At 39.0% G+C, this 23,840-nt stretch overlaps 2 protein-coding genes across 2 annotated transcripts in view; both read right to left on the bottom strand.

Moving 5' to 3' along the window:
- The window catches only part of dnah7 (dynein axonemal heavy chain 7), a 72,534-nt gene extending 63,195 nt beyond the window's left edge, over positions 1-9,339 (bottom strand). The window contains exons 1-13 of the mRNA XM_022741294.1: positions 9,274-9,339; positions 7,479-7,659; positions 7,298-7,370; positions 6,914-7,039; positions 6,439-6,558; positions 4,723-4,906; positions 4,380-4,547; positions 3,792-4,064; positions 3,262-3,389; positions 2,036-2,114; positions 1,469-1,693; positions 1,142-1,288; positions 537-716 (exon numbers count right to left, since the gene is read on the bottom strand). Of these exons, the coding sequence (XP_022597015.1) occupies positions 537-716; positions 1,142-1,288; positions 1,469-1,693; positions 2,036-2,114; positions 3,262-3,389; positions 3,792-4,064; positions 4,380-4,547; positions 4,723-4,906; positions 6,439-6,558; positions 6,914-7,039; positions 7,298-7,370; positions 7,479-7,659; positions 9,274-9,339 (1,950 nt within the window). The remainder of the gene's footprint in view (positions 1-536; positions 717-1,141; positions 1,289-1,468; positions 1,694-2,035; positions 2,115-3,261; positions 3,390-3,791; positions 4,065-4,379; positions 4,548-4,722; positions 4,907-6,438; positions 6,559-6,913; positions 7,040-7,297; positions 7,371-7,478; positions 7,660-9,273) is intronic.
- A 336-nt stretch (positions 9,340-9,675) lies between these two features.
- On the bottom strand, positions 9,676-23,664 carry LOC111218738 (extended synaptotagmin-3-like). Its single transcript, XM_022741178.1, has 23 exons — positions 23,043-23,664; positions 22,176-22,217; positions 21,722-21,856; positions 21,541-21,617; positions 21,331-21,400; positions 21,153-21,242; positions 21,013-21,068; positions 20,787-20,907; positions 20,380-20,556; positions 19,746-19,828; positions 19,077-19,125; positions 18,709-18,798; positions 18,490-18,552; positions 18,334-18,393; positions 15,513-15,584; positions 15,241-15,327; positions 14,215-14,364; positions 13,704-14,077; positions 13,435-13,533; positions 12,944-13,075; positions 12,748-12,853; positions 12,490-12,539; positions 9,676-11,624 (listed from the first exon to the last, which is right to left on the bottom strand). Exons 1-23 carry the CDS (start codon positions 23,379-23,381, stop codon positions 11,585-11,587), a joined length of 2,562 nt encoding a protein of 853 aa, XP_022596899.1. The 5' UTR covers positions 23,382-23,664; the 3' UTR covers positions 9,676-11,584.
- Positions 23,665-23,840: the final 176 nt, after the last annotated feature.

A 23,840-nucleotide genomic window follows, 5' to 3' on the forward strand; every position in this document is an offset into this window, starting at 1 on the left:
CAGAAGGGCTTACACTGTTCCAGGCTGTCACAGTGCTGAGACATGCTATTCCCATAACATGACCATTCATATTACAGTTCATTGGCAGCCTAATTAAACTTAGTTTGTTGCACAGTAACAACTTTACCAGGATAACTTATAGTTTTCCAACATATTTTTTTGTATTTCTGTAATCTGTCAGGTCTTTCCAGTGACTGCATGAATGGCCATGTAAATAACTATAAAGTTATCTATTATATCCAGTACCCTGACTTCAAACAACAAACACGATAGGATAATAATCATTGGCACAACTACAAATCAGATTTCTGTTTCCCTAGTAATCCCACAACATCCTAATAAACGCAGTTCAGGGACTGTATGATGGCATTCTAAGCAGTACTAGAGCTGTAATAAAGATAAAGGATGTCAATGTCAAGTCTTTTCATGTTCATATAGTGAAAGTCAGAGCTCTACTGACCTTGATTCTGTGATTCTAAACTCTCCAATTTTTGATGTGTAGGCAATATAAAGTCATTATTTTCCACTGCTAGTACCTTATCTGGGTTCACACCAGAGAGCGGCCCATGGAGCCACTGCTCGTACTGGTTTAGGAAATCAGTGGCTGTCTCATAGAGGCGCAGAAAAGGTGTGAGCTTGTCCTGGATCTTCTTACGCTCTGGGTACTGGGAAACAGGCCAGCCGTAGGCCTCCTCCTCTAGGTTAAAATCATTCATCTTTCCAGAATGGTAGAAGGATTGGAAGAGAAGGAAGGATAGAAGGAGAAAAGAAATAAACAAAGACATACAAAAAAAAGATAGATGGATGGGTAAATATGTGTCAATGTATGGATGACAAACACCTGATGAAGCCTATTACAGCTCCTGTGACTGAATTATTATTATAGCCAATGCTGCCCTCTGGAGGTTAAATATTTAAATACACATACTGCAATTCAATGCAATACACTGTACAATGAATGTAAAATAAAATCAAAGATGATACTCTTTGAATCACACAATAAAGAGGGGGGATCTTAAAAACAAATACACTATATGCTATAATATGTTATATGATATATAATGGTTTGAAAACAATTATAATTACACTTAATTCCAGTATATAAAACTATATATTTTTGTGCAATAAAGTCCTGATGTACCTTTTCCATGGCAAACTCAAGTTTAGCATTGAGGGCCTGTGCTTTCTTCAAGTACTTGCTGAGATCCGTCAGCTCTCCGAAGGTGGTAAACTCCACCAGCTGTACACTATAGCTGTCCAATTCCTCCACAAAGTGCTCACGGCACAACTGGAATGAGTGTACATACAGAAACACAAACTTTGTTTTCTAGCAAGAAACTTTTTTTCACTTTAACCTGTCATTATCTATTTAATTGGTAAGTTCTACAGTTGGATGCAAAAATATCCAGATTCTGTTAAAAAGTAATTCAATAGACAATGATAGACTGACAGATAAAGAAACACAGACCTTGAGGCCACTCTGATATTGCTCTGTTTTTTCAGTAATGATCTGTTGGTGTTCTTTAAAGATGGATGGCATGCGCTTAAGCCACTGGATGGTCTCTGTGTTGAGCTTCATGTCCATTGGTGAGAGAGTGACAAAGTCCATCAGGAAACACAACTGTGTGTTGGAGTCTGCCAATCTTTGCTCCAACATAGGCAGCTCTGTGGTCTCCACTTTGTTCATGTAGGCCTGAATAGGGGCACAGGGTAACAACACAAAGTTGTGTAGTATTTTATTTACACTACAAGAACATTTTATAATGAAAAACAAATTGAAAAGAAAGAAAGCCTAGAATTAAAAATATTCTAGGCTTTCGTTAGCATAAGGTTTATGTTAGTACAACAGCCTTTAACAAAAAGCAGCCTTCACCAAAAGAAAAGACCAAAAATGCTACATTTAATCAATAATTACTGACTGGGTTTTTAATGTGAAATGCCAGCCCCAACTGCTTTGCTGACGAGGTGTGAGAGACAACTGTACATAGCACACTGCACCAAGCTGGGTTGTGTGACAAGAATATGGGGTAGTTACCTTAAGCTCCATTAGTTTCTGTGTGTCAGGTGGGGTGCTCAGTGCCTTCTCTGCAATCTTCTCAAATTCATTACAGAGCCTGTAAGAGGGAGAGAATTAATTCAGTGACATACATGAAGGGTTTCACAGACTTACAATCTTATTATGGCACAGCTTGGAGCTAAGAAGCACCACTGGGCAAGAGCAGCTAACTCTGGATCTGAAACCAAAAAGGGTTCTACCATACACCCCCTGTGACCAGCAATTTGGACCTCATGCAAGAATATTTTGGTATTCATATTGTACTAAAATTGTGTTGAGAATTCTGTGAGGCTTGTTAGTATAAGTGTTCCAAGTTGGATTCACCAAACTGTTTTCACTGCAAAAATGTAAATCACTCCTTTCAGACTGATGAATACCATCTGTTCATGAGGAGGTGCATGTTTGTGAGATTTTATCACGATCATAATCAACACCCCTGCCTGTTACATTTTGTTTGTGGGAAAGGTTCATTCAAAAAAAGTCATACAGTAAAAAAATGTCCACACAATGGAAATTCAAGTCTGCTGTCAGAAATCAGCAAGTCCGTAGTCATATTAAAGGATCCAAAATAATGACATGTCATCAGAAAAGCACTGTATTGTGAAAGATTGTTGTACAGCAACCTCTGTAAAGACCCTGAGGCAGCTGTTGGAGTGAGAGAATTTTCTATTACTGAAATGCATGAGCTGCTGTGATAAAATATTCCAATCAAAATATTAAAATCTTCTTGTAGATTCATTCAGATTAAACCAGTATAAGTCTTAAGTAAAATTAGTGTATTTTCCCCCTGTGAAGAATCTATCTGTTCATAACTTGTTTGACAGGTCGGAACTATTCGTGAATTTTGTTCGAATTTTGAAAATTGTATTTAAGTGTGGGAGAATCAGTGAGTGTCACAAATTCTCTTAAATCACTTGCACATGCCACCTAAGTACAAATCTGTTCATATGAGTGGTTCTTGGATGAGCCCTAGTGTTTATTTTGAGGCTCCAGAGTGGCCAACTAAGGTCTGAACTCTCTCTAACTCTGATACTGCTTGATGCTTTACACACATTTCAGTTTTATGTGTCAAATAGAAATTGATTTTTGTAAAATGATTATTTGATTCAACTGCATTTTACAATGTCTTCATGGATGTGGTGAGAACATTCTCCTGCTACGATGGATGCTATGAATAAAAAAGTGAAAACAATGAACCAACTGACTTCTTGTTGAGTTCCTGATGGTTCTGTAGCATGCGTGTAATCAGTCTCTGCTGTAGCTCCTGAGCAAGCTTGACGAGAGAGTGGATGAGCTTATGGGACTGGACTTCAAACATGCCGAGACGTACCACCTAAACCCAGCAGTGTAGGTCAGTAACACAATAAATATCATTTATAATAGAACACATTTTGAAATAAACATAATCAGTTGTAGGCATTCATTATGATTTAAAGATTGTTCCTTTTGAGATTTTAAATTTGCTTCTTTTTTCAGGATTTATAGGTAGTGTTGTATGCTGAATAATAGCTATCACTGGATTTAGAGAGTCAAGAAACATCAGCTATCTACACATTAAATGCTCAAAATCAACTGAATGTTAAGTTGCCTGATTTTGTTGTCATTTCCTTATATCAGACCTGTCTTTTATACAAGGGTGACCAAGTTGTAGCAACAGCAGGTGCCTGTCTAAAATATGAATGTCATATATTAGTTATGGACGATTGAATAGTAGTTTTTGGTGCTGATGAAGTACCTTGCATGATGTGTACTGGATCTGGTCAGCAAGCTGCTGGTAGTGCACCACCTCTACCATGATTTCCTGGAAGGAGTGCTGCTCACTGAGGAACTGCTCCACATCTTCCTCTGCCCGCCTGGATACCAGCGAGGCGTATTTATCATACTCACAGACATACTCCTTGGGCTTGACACACTCAGCCCAGAACACCCTGCGCACCTCCTCCTGCTGGGCCTCAAGTATCTCTGGCAGGATGATGGGCTTCAGGATGCTCCCATACTGGGAGCCTGGCTAAGAACAATATGAAGTAGGGTTTACATCCATGCAGATAACCAACGTTTTTGGTTCAGTGGTACAAGTAAACAATGGATGCAATGCCATGATTAGTAACTATGATTTTAAAAATACAGAATAGGGCATCCAAATAGTATAACGGCATGGAAAACTTAGCAACCACTGCAAAACTTTAGAGCATGAACACTAGGCTATATAATTACTGAGGAACAAAATACCTCTTTTGTGTCTTTCTCATTCACTGCATGGGAAAGATAATACAGTGTGTTTTTCGTAAATACCACACACACACACAGACACATTTCTTCTTACCCACTCAGAGTACAGTTTGGTCTCCACACGAGGTACCATGCTGATAGACCTGAGCATGAACTCATAGACATTAATGAGGGCCTCCTCATACAGTTTGAAGTCAGGATCAAACTTGATCTCCCTGTCCTCCAGGATCAGATGCAGTACAAAGCCTGGGTGCTCTGATCGCTACGATGGGGGAGAGCAAACCAAGGAAAAAGAAAGAAATCAACGTTAAAAGTGTCCACCTGTTCTTCTAAGTCAAAAGCTAGACTTCATTGATATCAGTTTTTTCCAGTCTGTAGTCTGTACAACTCTTCTGAAATATACTGTACTGGCCTGAATTTTTTATGTTTTTTCCTACCAGGTCTTGGGAAATTAGGTTTGTATAGTCCCTCATTGAGTCTATTGCAAGGCTCTGCAGCTGGAAGGTCATCAGTGCAGCTGCACAATTGAAGAAAGATAATAGTTTGGCCATGTTGCTGGAGGCAGGAACCAGCTTGCGTCTGCACCCGTTGTAGTAAATGTTTTGCACGTTAGGAATCCAACTGGTGTAGAAAATAGAAAAAAATCTAAACTTTTAAGATGATATTCAAGGAATATGTTAATATGTACTCAATACCCAAACTATACATGCAGATGTCAGACATATAATACATACAAGATATTGTATTTCACTGTATTTCATCTACTGGATTGAACTCTTGTTACCTCAATAGCTGCTGATCACATACTTTCTAAAGGGGCAGAGCCAGTCCAGCTTTGTGTTAATGCAAGGATGGCCCCAATGTCACAGGTGAAGGAAACTTAAATTAAAACTTCTATGCTGATGCAGAGTTTGGGTTATTTGCTGGCAAGGTAAACTATTTACAATGTCGCTAAGGTAAGTCACGTGCTAATGTCTTTCCTGAAGCAACACAATAAAAGCTAATTTCATAACATTTTACATTCATCTTTGTACCTTGTCTTGCTATCCATTTGTCATTTTATCCAGGAATAAATAGACAAATGTAATGTGTAACGCATACAATTTCATTATATTGTGTAGATATAATTAATACTGTGGTGATAGACAAGGTCAGGTTTAACATTATGGAGTACTCTCTCTTTCAAATTAAATCGAAGGCAGCTGGACTTGTATTTATCTGTGGAAGACAAATACAGTATTGGTCTCTCTAGTCCGCACTAGTCCGCACTAGTCTGACCGTTTGGGTCAGACTAGTGCGGACTAGAGAGACCAATACATGATGAACTGATGAAGCCGCTTGGATAAGAGGCGAAACGTCTTCCACAGACAAATACAAGTCCAGTTGCCTTCGATTTAATTTGAAAGAGAGATAACTATGACCTGGACGAATGAGAACATTCACAGACATTATGGAGTACTGATATGCAGGAAATTTGTAAGCACTAAAATATGGGTTTGTGGAAGAGAACATGGTTTTGTTTGGAATCACTCAACCATTCACTGCTCCCTACTCACTATCTAGGTAGTTCTACGTAGAGGACTAGCTCACTGCAAAAAGAAAAAACACTTCGGGACACTACTCAGGTCATTTTCTCTGCAGCGTTTTTCTTTGTTTCAGCACAAACACAATGCATGACAGTATATATTGCTTTGTTAAAACCATCGGTTGTACACTACTTTTCACAATGTATTGTGGGATACTATGAGTTCATATATAGAGTATAATAATTCTCACTATATATTTGGAATGCACAACAAAATGGTGAACTCACTATATAGTGGACTATATAGGGAATAGTGAGTGGTTTCAGACACAGCCCATGTTCTATATTTGCTGATGTAATGGCTTCCTATGGCTACAAACAATGTTATTGTTAAAGAGCCATATTTTACTGATGGCAACTTAAAAATGTTTTTGTTTACAACTTAAAGTCCTGAGTAGTAGAAATATAATGTAATATATAATTTTCGTATTTAAAAGTACTTCTGATTTTTATTCAATGCAGATTCATCACATCTGTACATCAAATTCACAAAGACAAGCAATTTTGATTCTAATGGTTATTTAACTGAGAACAGGCATCTTGGTGATAAATTATAATGTGGACTCACTCTCTGAGGAGGATTTCTCTGGCATTATCAACATGTCTGGTGACAATTTGCTGAAACACAGACAGCTCCACGGACTCCTCTCTGCTATAGAACTCCTGTACATCTATCAGACGGACATTTCTGCAAGGAGGTCATTCGAGAGGGTAAGATGATCGTAATATAATGGCAATCGTACAGTATTTTCATGCATTTGCAACATGAGATAATATTTTGGTGCCACAAACCTGAAAGTATGAAAACATCTTAAATGATCAATCTAACACAATTTTTCCTCTACTGAACACTTTGTTAAGATCTGTCTCTGTCCATGCCATTAAACAGCAGCATTTACTTGCAATTTGCAATATTTTAAAAGGCTAACTTGACTAAAGTTGGTCAAACTCAGTTTTATTCTAGTTAACATAGTAAACTTAATGAAATTAAGATGGGATGGAGTTTTAACTGCAGTAAAAAAAAATATATCCAGCATACTTACTTATAAGAGACATGCCAAAGGTACAGCACTTGCAGCATAGTTGGGTTGATAGAATGAAGCTTATCTCTCATCCTCTTTTGTGCCTGAACAAAGGCTTTGTTCCATGGTTTTGGCAATACCTCCAGTCTGACAGTGAAAGATGGGAAACAGAGGGACTGAGAAGAACAAACTTTTTTTACTCTGCCAAAATATATGATTCATCATTCTATAGACTTCCAGTCACTGCTTATTAAAACCTAGGTCCTAGGTTTCCCTTGTACAAGGGAAACAAGGAATGCCTGTATGGCCTGGTCATGACAGCCATGCAACACAGTACGCTTAGGTAGAGGCACCATATACTTCTGATAAACATGCAACATTCTCCATCACATCCTGCTGACTTACTCAAGTCTGTGAGGGGGCAGATCTTTTACTTTGTCCTTTTCACTTTCTCTTGAATCTCTGAATGTAAATTTAACTGAAATCACAAACAAAAGATATTAAAACAAACAATTTTTCTTACAACATTCTTCTGATTTGCAAATTATCCAGTCACCAAAGATTTTGGGTTGAATAAAATAAATACTGATTGCTGTCTTGACGCTGAGCGCGTAGTCCTCCTTGATCTCATCGACCAGCAGCTCCAATGGTGTGTACAGGCTCTTCAGGTGGCATGGCACCATGTTCAGAATGTTCTTCAGCCAAGAGTCCTCCAGAGGAGACACATTCTCCAGGTCTATCCCTTTCTGGATGTAGTAGTTGTATCTCTGATGGGAAGAATATTATAAACCATTTTCAGTAACCGTAGGGACTTTTTAAACAATGTCTGACATGATTTTTTTTTGTGACAGGACATCATTGAGATTAAGCTTAAATTTATGTGGTGCATATGATTCAGTGTGTAAATATTCATTTTCTAATGGCCAATGCTAACTATATTTACCAAGATGTGTACTTGAGCTACACATTTTCAGTTTTCACTGATTTATGTGTCAACTATAACCCACTACACATAAAAATGCCAAAATGAAAAAAACTATGATAGTTTTATTGCTTGGCGTTAGTACAGTTAAGAATTGTAAAAGGTCATTATATAAATATCATTAAAAGCTATCAATTATATCTAATTTTAAGTGAAGAAAAAAGATAGAACACAGAGAAAACACACTGTACCTAGCAACTGCAACCACTAAGACCAACAAAACCAAACAGCGACAAAGGCTACCATATCAAGTGTCTTGAAAGGATTATGTCAAAGAATGATGAGCACAATGTCTTCATTATGGGCATGTGCACAACAAAAGAGGGCCTGTAATATAACATATATATATATATATATATATAATTCATCAAGTGCGTGCTGCATTTCACCATTTCACTGTCACTCTGTGCTGTAAATTTGGAAGAGCCACATTGTGGACTGCTGCCATCCTCTTCCTCCTGTTGACTAAATAAAAATAGAAAAATTGATTAAATGGGAGTCAAGTGCCTCCTCATTGATATACACAGTACAGCATCCTGGGCAGTGTAATGCAGCAATTATTTAGTCTTAGCTATGGCTTACAGTACAAAACTGAGATTAAAAAGGATTTGCCCAAATGCTTTATCATAAGAAACAAATTTCACTATCACATTTTACTTAAGTGCTTAGTTATTTAGTTAGTTAGTTGGAGTCCAGACCATATAGGGGAAACAGTGATGTAGAGATGAATAAATACATAAAATGACTATATAAGATGGTGCAACTAACCATATGAATTTAACCAGCATTTCACGGAGATTCTTGGGCTTTTGAATGAGTTTTGTGCGGGTACTGCTGCAGTGTTTGAAGGCCCCAGGGATCTGCACTGCCTTTCTGTTCTGGAAAAGGGTCTGGCTTCTGCCATAACTTTTACTTGGTCTACAGTCTGTCACTCCACTCAGCAGATCACCTATAACCACAACCACAGAATTTCCATAAATACCTCTTACAAATTACAGCAGTATCTTAAAATACTACATGTGATCATAACTCTGATGTTTGAACCCACTTTTCACAGCCTCTTCAGTTCCTTGAGGTTGTGGGGGATGCAGCGAAAATGAAGGTTTGGTTTCCATCCACGGTTGTTTTCTATGGACCTGGACAATGGACATTCGTTTGGTGCTGGTTTCGCAGACCGGTTAGATGTGTGTGGATTAAAATAAGCATACAACCTAACAACCTAGAACATGGCTGGTAAAACACTAATAATTTTGTTATTTTATTGTCAAGTGTCGACTGCACGATAACTGAAAAACGTTAGCTGGGTGTGATAGGCAGTTAAGTGGCAGGTAGTGAATTAAAAGCTTTAAAACACCAAGTGACATTTTCCAACATCAGTTGGAGTGTTTGCTAAACTTACCCGTGGTCGGTTTTGTGGTAAGAATGTTACACTGTCGGAAATTGTGTTGTCCCTAGCTGAATTCATGCTGGTACTTGTGCAAAGTTATCATAAGCTAATGTAAGCTTGTGCCGTTGCTAGGACCGTTGCTACGTAAGCAATGGTGAACTCGTGAACCCCTTAGCCCCAGCAGGAGTTGATGACGCTAAAGCTAGCTTTGACCTTATTGGTTCGATTCGGCAGTTAAAGGGAAAGTTAAGGGAAACTTGTGTTTTAACTTAACTTATGCACCTGTCGCGAAAGGGTATTCGACATTTTGAATAAAGCCTTAACGCTAAAGATAAAGACTCTTTATCACACAGTTTCAGATTTGTGAGGCCTTTATTCTAGTTGTGAACACACAAAAAGGAGATTTCACTGCTTTTTCCACATCTAGGCCACATCAGATAAGGTCCAGAGTCTTTAAGACACCGTTTCAGATTTGTGAAACCTTCTGAAACAGTCTATTTATCTTTATTCAGCCAATACTAAGAGCTACTCAATTTCAAATGGTGGTTACTGCTGGGAGTTTTGCTGTGTCTCCCATATGTTTTATTTTTAAAATGTCCACTGTGATAACTCTGCGTCAGCATCTGACTTTGTGTAGAATACCTGGAGTCTAGATACTGTAGTTTGACTTTAGCAACAGGGATGTTTAGATGTGTGCAGCCAAATGATGGAATAGTCCATCCATCTAGTGTATGCCACTACTGGTAATAGAACAAGTGAAGGCATTTTGTAAATATTGAGTATATATGTAGGAACATCATTTGATGTTTTATACCAAAACATCACAGTATAGATACAACTATTTGGGACCCTATGAGTTGGAGGCCCGAGGCAGTTTCCAACATTCCCTAAAGTTAAAGTCTACTGTTCTCCTTTGAGCTGAATGTCCAAGTCCATCTCCCCTCAGGCTGGGGCCAGGACTGTGCGGCTAACAAGGGCTGAAGCCCAGCAACTAACTGGGTGAAAGGCAGGGCACATCCATATACAATATATATCCCAGGGCTTACACATACAGACAGGAAAATCATATAGATTGTATGAACTGGTAACAACCGATTATGCTCATATTCACACTGAAAAATCCAACATTTATTTGCTTTAAGGTATTTAAACTTGCAATAAAATGTTAGCTGAAAACAACTTTTACAGTCAATTTAAACAGTCAATTCAAAAACACCAGAACTGGAAAGGTTTCATATATTCTCCAGCTACTCAATAATTTAAAATAGATAACAGATAAAGCAGCTCAGGATTAATCAAGACCAAAGACTGTACAGATAGTTTACACAGGGATATACAAACTTGTTTATCAAGTTCTATAATGCATTTTTTTTCTGTAAACCACTCATAAAAGTTTAGGGAGTGTATTTTAAATAAAGAAAACAGAAGATCACTTAAAGACCAGGTGGTTTAAAAGATATATTCATTACTTCCTTTAGTAACTGTGGCCAAGATGCACTTGAGCAAGGACTGTTCCAGCAGAACTGCCCACACACCACACCTTCCAGCTGTGACTATGTGGGTATCAGTGTATATTAAAGCGATGCAATGACTCTTGTGGACTGCTGAAACAAACACACCTGTTTGTTTTTGTTTGTTTGTTTGTTTGTTTTTTACTTTATTTCCCTTAATATATTACATAAAACTGTAAATACAGCTATTTACATGAAAATACAGAAGGATAAATTTGGCTTAGATCAAGTCAAAAACCAAACCTCTCACAAAAAATATCCAAAGTAAAGATATCACCTTGTTTATCAATAAAGTACAAATACAAACATTTTCTGGTGAATTACATATTTTTTGTGTGTGTGGAAAAATGTTTAGTAATAGCATTATTTTTCAGAATAATTTGGTTTCTACCCATCAACCCAACTAATACTTACAAATGCTTATGCTAACATTATCTGGGATACCAAAGCATGTTTGAAAGTCTTATTTATAACTGTTTGTCTGCTCTGCTCCAGATCATTTACAACAGTATATTCTAATCTGAATATTTTATTAAATCATTTGGGATATCTGTAAGTGAGACGAGATGCACACAAATCCTTTATGCCCAGCTTAAGTTGGACTGGGGTTTGGAATACAGTATGTGCCTGTGACCATACACACTTTGACATATAAATATGATGCATGTATCTGAGATAAGTTTAGTGCTGCATTTGGAAAAAACAAAATCTGACCAGAGATGATAAGGAATACAAATAAATACGCAATTTTCTTGTCAGCCCTGCATTTTGCCTTGCAGTGGCTGAGGTGCTGCTCTTTATAATTCCACCTACTAGCTGGATTTCTTCAGCCCAGGCAGAGTGAGCTCATACCTTAAGAGGAAAGAGATGTGAAATATTCATATAATTTTACTTGAATCCTTTGTTTCCTTACATACATTTCTATACATCTTTACTATTGAACAGAGAGGACCTTTGCTCTCCAACCAAGAGAGTCAGTTATTTCATTTGTTCGATGTAACATTTTGGGAAATATACCTCTTTGCTTCATGCTGAGCATTCAATGAGCAGATTGATAACAATCTTATGTCTAAATATGAAGCTAATTTGCAGCTAATATGAAGCTGGAGCTAGCAGCTAGTTCGCTTAGCTTATCACAAAGTCTGGAAATGGGGAAACCACAAGACTAATAAGTTATTGCTCCCGGCAAAGAAATAGTCCATTACATAACCCCATTCATAAAAGTGTGGGTTTTACTTTAAGGTTTTTGTACGGATTAGACAAAGAGGATAAATCAATGTGTTAATTCATGATCTTTAGCTGTGTGGTAAGCCGGATCTTGTTACCTGTGGACAGCTCCAGCTGCTTGCTGGTTAAGATTATCGTAGCTTGCTCACAGTAGCTTCATATTTACTGTACAGACATGAGAGTGGTATTAATCCTTTCATTTCACTCCCTGGCAAGAAAGCAAGTAAGCCTACTTCCCAAAATATCAAACTCCTTCCTCAAAGAAGCTGGTTAGATGGGATTGCCTTTCCTGAACAAAGTAATGACAGCAAGAAAATCTATACAGTTCTGGAAGGAAGCACTAATATTGCAATTCAGCATAGTTCATCTTAGTTCTGATGAACATCAAATTCAATGTTGTGTCCCATTCTGAGCAAAATACCAAGAAATATTAACTGTATATCTACTGTATCATCCAAATCATGGCAAAGTAGAAAACTATTGACCATACCATTCTGTGGAGCCTTTGGCCAGATCCATCGCTGAAAGATCTATCATCACCTGAGGAAAGCAGAGGTTGAAAATTCAGTCAAATATTCAGACTGAGCTGCAAACTGCAAAAAATGTGATAGCCATAGCAGTCAGGACACTGGTTCAGCAACTTATGTATGAAATGAAAACATCGACAACATTGAACCATAACGAATCTGGAGATGCAGCGGCTGTGTATTTGTCTCATCGATAACAAGGTCATTGTAGCATTAACTACCATGCCAATGTCCTTTCTCTCCCGTGTGAGGAACATTTTGTTGTTTTTCACTGCCACATCCAACTTCCTTGTTTGTGCCTCCTCAAATGACACATCAAACTCAAACCTGTGTTAAAAGAGGGTAGAGTTTACTCTCAACGTCTGAGCTTTTACTATACAGTATCTACATGACATTGGTAATCAGAACAGAGTTTACTTGTCATTGAAGACGGGATTTATTGTCCTCCTCTTAACTTGTGTCCTCTTGCGGTGTCTCCAGGTTTGGTCAGGGAGCAAATACAGGCGGACATAAGCGTCTGTACCATTGTCACTGCAGGGGAACAAGTTCCTGTAGGCAACAGGTACACACAATGAGCTATCATAGCTGGGTTTGCACACAGCTCAGCCATATGAATTTCACTTTCACCCAATGAAGGAAAGTAATTTGCAAATACACCAATTTGTTGTTTTTTCTGGTGTAAGCATTAGAGGTCAAAACTCCAGCAATGCTTGCAGTATACAGAGGAACTTTGTTATTAGACCAATGCTTTTTGGCTTGATTACCTTGATGAAGGCTACAAGCTGAAATGTGTCAGTCTAATTTAAAAGTTCTTCTGTATACTGCTAGCGATTCTGGAGTTTCTACCTCTTTCCTTTCTCCACGCACCTTGGAGGTAGGTGAAGTTATGTCAGAAACCTCTACTGTACCTGCAGGCATTAACCAGAATGATGAGTTTGTTCCTCAGGTTGGCGTAACGTACAGTCAGGTGGATCTCCCCAAATGAACCCTGATGTTTCCTAATAGCCCTGTATTGATTAAAAAAAAAAAACATTTCTTCAATCACACTTTTATTCATTTTATTACTGTTGCTGAAACACACAGAGTTAAGTTAATGACTGGAGAAAAGTGAGAAGTCAGCACACTGCAGGCCTGAAAAAGACGTGTGGACACATACAAAACCAAGCTCTAGACTCACTCTGGATACGAGGCTCCCTCTGAGAGGTCAAAACGTGACGAAGCGATGGAGTTATCCGACAGCAGGCTGTGGGAGTCGTACCGACGCATGTGGGATGTGGAAGGAGACGACTGCCGGGTTTCAGAAGCCAGGAAGGAACCCCGGCGGTGAGCTAAATAATCATTATTAGAGCCATTCTGGGAATCGGCTGCCCACGTTGGAGATGAAGCTTGGTTAGCGGGGGTATTGTTGGAGGAAAGTGCTGGAGAGGAGGATGTAGCGACGGAGGGATTGGATACAGAGCCATTACTTCCTTGGTTGGTCTGTGATTTTTGTTGTTTGGCTTGTGGAGGATTGAGGATAATCTTGGGTGGAGGCTTTTCCAAAGCAAGAATCTATCATAGAATTGAGGACATGGGTAATGTAAAATCATGAATAGTAGTGCTCACTTGCAAGTTCTCATTAAGCGCCAATAGCTGAATGTTGTTTTGGCATAGTATGTTTTGCATAAAGTGAATTTTTATGTACCCACCCTGAGAGTGGCCTTCAGTTTGATCTGGCTGTTTGCTCCTGAGCGCTCCAGCTGGAAGCGCTGGTCCAGTGTCATGTTGGAAGTGTTGAGGAGGCGACCCAGGGGCAAGTTTAGAGAGCCAAGTGAAGTCTTCTTCTCCTGCTCTTTGACCTGAGCCACATGAACAGACAGATAAAAAACTGGCCGATACCAAGCAGTGATCCAATACCATTGCATTAAAAATAATAACCAGCTGTATACAACTAACCCTGTATGTGATATGATTGTAATAATTGTTCTATTGCTCAGGTAAAACCCTTTTTAAACATGAACAGATACATTAAAGCCATAAAATCTTTCTTTTATTATCTAATCTCAAAAAATTATTATCTAACTCTCAAAAAAACCTACTTTCTAACACTAGTGCCACCACTCGAAATTAAAGCCTTGCATAATGTACACGTTGCCTTTTTACTGGTGAGACTTTACAATGTAACATATGGCTGAGATTTTGCTAATGGCTAATGTTAATGATAGCTATTTACCAGATATCAATTCTTCACCACATATCAATTCTTCACCACTCTAAAACAGCAGTGGCCAGTGGCTGCAAGGAGCAACTTCCTGTGTTTTAGAGCAGAGAAGAAGAATTGATTTCCAGGAAAACTCCTGTCCAAGTGTGAACTGTAAAGTTCTATATATATTAATAAATTTGTGGTATCAGATTGGTTCATAGACTTGCATACTCGCCGATACTAGATACCGTATTCAAGCCAGTATCGGAGATATTTCCGATATTAGTATCGGTATCAGAACAACTCTGCTTATGATCATACTGATACACTGTCTTGGGGTCTGACTGTCCAGCTACATATATACTGTGGCTTTCACGTCTATTTTCTTCAGCTCAGATCTGAAAGATTTTCAAGTGATTATTACGTTTTAAAGTGGGAGATTAATATATGACAAGTGTTTTACAATGTTTTAAGACACACTGGAGATACTTAGAAATCACCTGTACGTCTTGTGCAACATTATATTACTAACCTGAACTTTTAACTCCTGTGTTTTAACATTATGCACAAAAAAGGTGAAGCCCTCCTCCCACACCGGGTCTTTGGATGCATACGCAACCTGTGGAAAGAAGACAGTCAGTTGTTTTTGCTGCAGCTAGACAAACAACTATTGTGTTAACTACTGTGTTGTGACACATCTTTACACCACAGACATGTCATGTAAGAGTAAAGCATTTCAGTCTGTCAGTGACATAATGAATTAAAGAGAAAATAGTGCTGAACGTGATAAAGTGGAAAGAGTACCTTGCTTTTCTGAACGTCCTCACCGATGGAAAATTCCACAAAGGAGTTGGGGTTGGCAGTTTTCCTTGTGAGCTGAAAACAAATCAGTTTGACAGTGTGTGTAAATTCTGATAAACTATTACCACTGCTTCATCGACCCGTTTCTGTCAGTGTCAATATTAAAAGCAGTTTACAATTTGAGACAAAGGTAAAGAAGTGGTTGGTGTGATGTCTATCTCCTTTGGCTGAGAGGAAAACATACACATTAATATCAGAGTTTAAACACCCAGTGGGGGCAGCAAAGACTGATTTTAAAAAGTGAAGTAACTCATTGTTATGCTGATGCAGTTTGAATACAGGGTCAGGAGTATCCATCAAGTGTAAAATGATGGTAGAATTTGTCTATGACTGATCAATCAATTAGGATCATCAAACACTGTGTGTGTTAAGTAACAAATTGAGATGCTAACTTCTGAATGATTTGGTTATATTGTATATCAGGGTATGTAATGTAAACTGATTATTCTGCACAATCAAATAAAGAGCACTTAAAGTGTAACAGCCCTTAGCCCTTAACATGTGAGCCGAAAACCTCAGGAACAGTACGGGATATGAGTTTGCACCCAGACTTATAGGTAGAGTGACTCGCCATTATCAACGATATATTTGCAACTACTTGATGACATCTCAGCTAACTGCGGTGCTTGTTTCCCATATGACACAATTCTGCCATTAAAATGCTGCTTTTACTCATTAACATTAACATTAACTGTAACACAAGTTAATTTTGGAGGTTTGTCTGCAGGCAGTCTGATGGCTTCCAGGTCAGGTAGGTTCTGCATTTTACTCCCCAATGCCCTGCAGACACAGCACACCATCTGGGACGTGTAAAACAGATGTTTACACAACCTTTCATTACGACTGAATGCTACTGGTTCGAAATGCCGCACAGCTAGCACAGGCGTTGCTGACTGTCATTTCAACATTCCAGGATAATGAAACCTAAGCATGAGGAAATTCAGCGTTTTCTTTCACATCTCAGTGGTCACACTTTGGAGAGTGTATTTTGACACAGTGGCCAGCAGAGGGCATTCAGAGACAATGGTTTCAGTTCACAGTTCACGTTAGGACACCTTGAAGTGAGGTAGGTTTGTTAAACAGGCTGGAACAAATAGTTTCCTTAAATAGCTCTCACAATTTGTTTAGCACTGCCTCAATTATCAGATGGGTGGGATTTAAAGGTCCCATATTTTACACTTTTCCTGTGTTTTATTTGAAGTGATGCTTCATAAGAAGATATATTTGTGGCTTTAAGAACCATAAACCATCTCAGTGTAGTTTTACTTCTCATCTCTCAGGCTTCTCTCTGGAGCTCTAGTAACAACAGGTCGGTGAGCCAATCAGAAGAGAGGATCTGAGCCACTCTTCTCATGGCTGGCTGTTTTCTGAGCGATTGAATAAAAATATAGCATGGAAACACTCAGAGAAACCAAATCCTGCAAGGTTGGATGGTAGATCCAGTCAAGCGGGGCTTGAGCTGTGACTGCTTTGTTGTGACATAACAAAGTTACAGAAGTCCTCCGGGCACATTTTAAGGGTCAGTTTCTGAATACAGACTGTGTGCAATTCTCTGTGGACTGAGTGCTTTGATATTTTCACAGTATTAATATGGAACCTAGAACTGCCTAATAATCAGAGATTTAATGATTATTTAGTGAGCCTCAAAAAACATCCTCACCTCAAAAATATTCACTTACAAATCAGCTCTTCTCTGCATGTTTCTATAAGCAGGAAAACACGCCCTACACAAGCCTCAGCTGAAAGAGGAAATCTAGCCACATGAACACCAGCTGATAATAACACACCCACATAAAATGTCAGACATACACCAGACAAACGGGAAATACCAGCTACAAACTGGGACAAATACACCTTGAGCACCAGCGGAAAGTATCCGATGTGACTAAGGCTTTCATCTGACATCAAGATACAAAAGGACCTTCAGTTGTTAGGCAGTAAAGTGAAAGAGAAGCTACCTGACTGCTTCATTCAACACTTAAAGAATTAACACTGGTAAAATATTCTCTATCACATATTTTCTTTACTCTAAATCCAACACACAATCCTCTTTTGACATGAGCTACCAATTAAAATATAAAGTTGCTATATCTTTCAAACATACTACATTTTTCAAGAATATGGTTTCTGGTAGATGTGTAAAAAGCATTTGACAACCCATTAAGTATAAGGCCATGTGCAGCTTTTTCTGCAACAGAAAGATTTTTCAAAAAGGGGTTAACTGAATATGGTATGCTGCAGATGTAAGATAATACAAGTGAAGTCTTCTTCACACCATATGGAGAATGTCCAGGGATAAAACCTTTGTACAAACAGGTTCTGTTGGAAGAGGGGTTGGGCCTCTGCATACCAAAGATCCATTGATTAAGTGTTTTCATACGCTGGTGTTAAATCAGGTACAGACTATATATCTTATGAACAGTTTGGAGAAGAAAAGTGTTGAAAATCACCACCAATTCAAAACAGGTTATGAAGACCAGTCGTGGACTGGTGAAAAATTCAATGTGCATTCATATTGATTATGTATGTATGAATAATGAAATGTTATTCTCAGGTTCCTCTGGCGGATGAAAAATAAACATTATACCAATGTCTGTTTATTCTTGACAGCAGAGCATTCAACCTTCTTTCAAGGGCAAAAATGAGGTATTGCACTTTAGTACAATACAACAAACAACTGTTACACAGTGAATGCGGGGCGGGAGAGAGAGTGCAGCGGGCCTTTATGTAACAATACTCTAAGGTTTAAAATCTTTCATCTTACCCGAGCTTCCTTTGAGTGCTTCCCATGTTTGTGATGCTCAGTGATCTCCTTGTGGTCTTTCTGGAGACAAACACAGAAATACACGTCAGCAAATTTGTTCATCCACGTCGCACCATCGCCTCTCAACAGCAACAGTCCCTGTCCAAAGACACTTACTGGTAGGTTTGAGGCATTGTCCAGGTACACCGCAAGCATCGCACAAGCAAGGCCATCTGCAGACTGGGAGAGCGTGAAGGCAGAGAGCAATACACAATTTACACAACTGACTAACTGATGGTAACTCAGTTTCACACAGGAGCAGCCCACAGTTAAGAATGGTGGCCAGGAGACCGTCAAGTTGAATATAGATTTATGTAAACGCGGAGGCTACTGCACCTGACTCAGCAGACTGGGGTCAGTCATAAGGGAAAACCACTGGAGCTTGAGATGAACTTCTCCATTCTGGACCCCTTCCAGAGGAAACCACTACAACAGCAAGAAAGATTCACTTATCAACATGACATTGTTATAAAGATTTTGCCATCACATCAATAAAATGGTTATAAAAACATTAGCATCGAGGGGGGTTTTTCCAATCTGGAAATTTTCAAGATATTTTGTAAAGAATCAAAACAATAAGAAACAGTTCTCTGCAATATCCTGCAGTGCTGAAATCGTTTTGTGAATACCACTTTTTCCACAGCAGAGCAAAAAGATACACTTAACTTTATTTAGTGCAATCACAGCATCAAATAAAAGCTCACCTGATCCATCTCTTTCTCCCTCTTCACCTCTCCAAAATCAAGGTTATACCTAATGCAGAAAAACCATGTATCATAATGAAATATAGTAGCGACTGAAAACCTTATACCTGTTATACTGTTTCACCCAGAAAACTCACAAATTTAAAGATTTTAAATGACAACAAATTACACAGACAAAGTTCCTATATTAGATTGCTGGACGAGGATGACTCTACCTGACACACGAAAGCTGAGGTCAGTTGTAAGCACATATCCAGCCTGAAAACATACTTTTAAATTTTTTATCATCTTCATATGTAAGACACTCTAAGTGGAAAGATTATTTTAGCCACCATGCTAAGTAACAGAGCCATACAGTCACTGTCGCTTTGCTAAGATTTGGTTTTTTTTTTCCTCTTAAGTCTGAAGATTTGTGGTTTCATTTTTATTATTTGCTTCTTAATAGCTAATAATAATAGTAATCAAGCCAATAATGGTATTAATACATTTTTGACATCCTTTTTACCTTGGGTTTTGTTATGTATTGTCATGGTGAGATATGTGTTTCAGGGTAATACAGTCAAATATGTGAAACAATGAGTGATAAAATTACATGACTGGTATGTGGTGTAGTGAATACAATACACGTGACTCAAACTGCATTAATCCTGTTATTAGATAGTGTCTTACCTTCCGAGGAAGTCATCTTTATCCGTGTCCTCGTCATATAGCTCCAACTCTAACTCTTGCCCCGGGGCCTCATGGACGACAAACTGCACACAGATAAAGGAAAAGTGGATGTTTACGAAAAGTCTTTCGGATGGGACAGTTGATGGAAAGGTCCATGCCCTAGTTCAGCACACTGATTTTAACATTTAGAGCAAAGCTTTAGAAGATGACACAAAATAATCATGATCTTAGATGATGAGAATCATATTTGAAATTGCAGGAAAGTGTCACAAATAGGGGAAAATCTCAGCTTTCAAACAATGAGTGGCTAACAGTGATTTTCAGTGAAATCTGTGACAGAAAGTATTTGTGTTTCGCGTTGCCTTTCACAAATAAAGAAATGTGTTTCGGTCGTTTAGTTGTTTTTCAGACCAGAGTAAATGCAGGATTAATGGGTAAGAAAAAAATCTTGATCATATCCCTCATGCATTTTTAAGTTTATCCAGGAGGTTTACAAAAAAATTTAAATGCCCCAAATTGGTTGAATAAAGTAGTAATCCAATTATTGAAACAAAATCATGAAAATTTGAAAAAAACTATAGTACAATGACCGGAGTTTTCACATGACAGCTGCCGTATGTCAGTGTTACACTACCTCATACACTTCATTCCATTTCGGATGCAAATTCTCTTTGACGGTCTTGCTTTTGATATTTCGGTTGCCGACTCTGAGTTTCGCATAGGGGTCTGATTTGCCTTTGACCAAACCCATCATGTATGTATCCTTAGCCAACAGGTCTCTGGCCTCCAGCAGGTGGACCCTCACCACACCCTGAGGAGCAGAGGAGGAGAGCATGATTTAAACTGAGAACATTGTCTCACACACAAAAAAAAACGAAATACAAAATCTATCTAATGTATAATAAAAGGCTGCAATGGTCAAAATAGCATCAAGATTTTTTTAATTTTTTTATCCTGAAACATGTAATAATGTAAGTGACTTAAGTTAAGCAAATGAAGGTGATTACATGACATGGAAATGCTAAAGCATGTCTTACATACACGAGGTAGTGGGAACCTCATCTGGTCCACTTTGACCTGGTCTATGAGGGGAAAACACATGCGGTTGGGCAACACCATGAGCGAGGAAATTATGTCTATGATGGTCTCCTCAGACAGCGAACTGGAAATGCACAGATGAGACCAGTGAGCTTTACAACATGATAACTAAACAGCAAAAGATTGAAGCAACTATTAAGGCTGTCCAGGGATTTCTGTGGAAACTAACCTGAAGGCAGGACTGTCCAACAGGTTGGTCATGCCAGTCCAGTTGATTTCAAGGGTCTGAAAAACACAGTTTAGCGTTTTGATAATGAATAATCACATAGCTTTCACAATAAGACAATGGAAACATCTGTGCGTACTCACCGGGGGCCGAATGAAAAAAAAGGTGACTCCTCCCACCAATGGTACTTGACCAATGAGGGGCTCCAAAATTACCCTCAGCATCCCCTTGAGCTGGAAGATTCGGGACAATTTTTACAAGAGATGTCAACACATACAGTGTGGTGACAATAACAAGAGAACAGAAAAATGAGATGCTCACTTTGAGTCCTTTCACACCAGCTACAATTGGCGCCTGCACCTCAGCGTCGATGTCCACATCACCATCATAACTGCAAAGTGAACAGTGGTGGTGAGCGCTAAATGACTGTAAGGGGAAACAATCTGCACACCCACTCGGCTATTGTTCACCAAAACACGTTTAACACCTAATGATAAGACAGCTCTGACGAGAGAAATGTCTCCAACCGACCATATATTCATGTCCAGAACCACCTCCTTCTGATCCACCTCATGGGTGTAGGCTTTAATCCCTGTGATCTTGAGAGGCTGGAATTAAGGAAACAGGAGGTTTTAAATGGTTTTGATAATGCACTGAGCGTAAAGGTGAGTAATGGAGGACAAATATAAACAGTAGAAAAACTTCAACTCACGATGTGTCCAAAGTGGACTTTAGTGAAAGTGAACATTTTGAGAGCGGGGCTGGAGAGCCTGACAGCCGGCTGGATGTTTTCTTTGAGGAGCTTTTCCATGTACATCCCAAAGAAAGGCCAGGCCTGCTCCAGCACCTGAACACATGACGAAACAGAGCATGTGAGAACAGACTGGTTCCACGCCTTCATCAAACAGCAATTATAATTTAAGTTATTAAACAGAGGGAATATGTAAAAGCACTACGCATCATACTGTTTCTATGCTATTTTCTGAGGTACAGTGGTAGTCAGACACAGATTTTGGAACTCACAGTCACAAAAATCTAATCAATATTGGTGATGTGTTAAAGTGTACGAGGGAAGCTTTCAAATGGAGGCCATGTGGGGTGGAAAGTTATATCCATGAAAACTGAAAGATAGGCTCTGCTTTTTACTTTTAACAGAGATAACTTACCTTGTTAAGCCAGTGAACTTTCTCCACATCAGGGAAATGGACCTGAAAAACAAAACATGACAGTTCAGTTAGAAGTAGGGCTGAACGATATACGAAAAAAATCATATTGCATTTATTTTGACAGATAATGCGATTGTGATTTCAGTCAAGATTCAGTTGTAATGGTCATTTTTGCATTTCATTTTCACTGAAAAAATATAATGATGATGTGATTTTTGTTGTGTCTTGTACCAAACAAGCATGTCCACTCATTATCCAGATAAACATCCAGTGAGTTCTGCCTACAATGCTAAGGAGGGAAAACTTAATCATCAAGTCAGTCTTAATCATCACCAATCATAAGCATGCATACCTTAAAATGCATTTCTGCATGTATTAAACCTTCTGCTTTAGGTTTTAAACCATAACACTGTATGTAAGTATGCCACCATCATCTCTCTGTCTCACTCACAAAACAAGTTGCAATACACAATAGGCCCCTGCCGGTAAAATCTGATCTGATTTCACATCTACTGTACAAGTTGCATTCCTCCTCTTCCTCCATGTTACTCCCTTCTGGGTTCCCATGAGTCACTGTGTGGGTGTGGTGTAATCAAATGTGGATGGGTGAAACCTCCTGCAAATTGACAGCACATTCGGCTGCCTTTCCCCATTTCACTGAGGGTATGGGAGGTTCAGCCCAAGTCTGGCATGTCATGCAAATAAAGTGCATAGTTGTCAAGGCAACAGTAAGTGTGACATGTACTACAGTGTAAGGCTGTTGTTTTACACAACTTGGCTGCATAGTCAGTGTTCCTTTTGTCCCAGTTAAGCTGCTCAATGACAAACAGTAGAAGTCTGCTTAACACATATCAGCACGTTACATACCCACGATGCCATTTGTAAAGTACTTTTCAGCTCCTTGTTGATCACATGTGTTTCATTGTCCACAAATTCGATAGCGGTTCCGATCCGGGTGTCTTTCCACTGACGGTTTTTCTTCCACCAAGTGATCGTCATCAAGCACAGCAGCACCCAGCTGATACTGAGGCCCATGTACCCTGTCAGATACACGGGGTAGAAGAAGAAGACGGCTCTGCCAAAGTAAATCAGGAACTCCATCAGGATGCGATTGACGGCGGAGGAGCTCAGCTTCTCCGTGCTGCCGTGCATCGACAGACTCTCCGCGAGCCCCGCTCCCTCCGCCGGGGCGCTTGTTGATGCCATTGGGTCGGACTCCCACTAAGACCCGGTACTGAAAGCCCAAATAGGTTGTTAACGCTCACTGCCAGAACAGATCTCTGTGTTGCTTATTTCACCTCACTTTTGCACAGCTTTCTAAAAGAAAGCTAAATCAGAACAGCTTATCCCCCACACTCACTGTAGGTGCAGTGGTAAAATGAGCCGCGATCGTCCTAAAACTTCCGTGTTTGAAACTTCCAAAACGCAGGTAGGCACACCTGCGCCCATGGGTGGGATATGTACGTAACAAAAAAGGAATTCCAACCTAAAAATGAATGCGAACGTTTTTTTTTTTTTTCAGTGAACATCTTGCCTTCCATCCTTGACCCATGTTCAAATCCCGTTTCTGTATACGCATGCCTGTTATATGTTAACCTGGTTTTATTGTGATTTTAATATGAACTCTTGGAGCTTTGAACTAAATAACCAAACAAAAAAAGAGTA

Source organism: Seriola dumerili, unplaced genomic scaffold (genome assembly GCF_002260705.1).
Source record: "Seriola dumerili isolate Sdu_G_001 unplaced genomic scaffold, Sdu_1.0 BDQW01000052.1, whole genome shotgun sequence".
NCBI classification, from domain to species: Eukaryota; Metazoa; Chordata; class Actinopteri; order Carangiformes; family Carangidae; genus Seriola; species Seriola dumerili.

Excerpts from the sequence above, each read along its gene's own strand:
- LOC111218738 (XM_022741178.1), bottom strand. The coding sequence starts at position 23,381 with ATGGCATCAACAAGCGCCCCGGCGGAGGGAGCGGGGCTCGCGGAGAGT. Across the intron at positions 22,218-23,042 it reads CTTTACAAATGGCATCGTGG|GTCCATTTCCCTGATGTGGA; the intron begins GTATGTAACGTG and ends TTTGTTTTTCAG. Across the intron at positions 18,553-18,708 it reads ACCCCAGTCTGCTGAGTCAG|TCTGCAGATGGCCTTGCTTG; the intron begins GTGCAGTAGCCT and ends ACGCTCTCCCAG.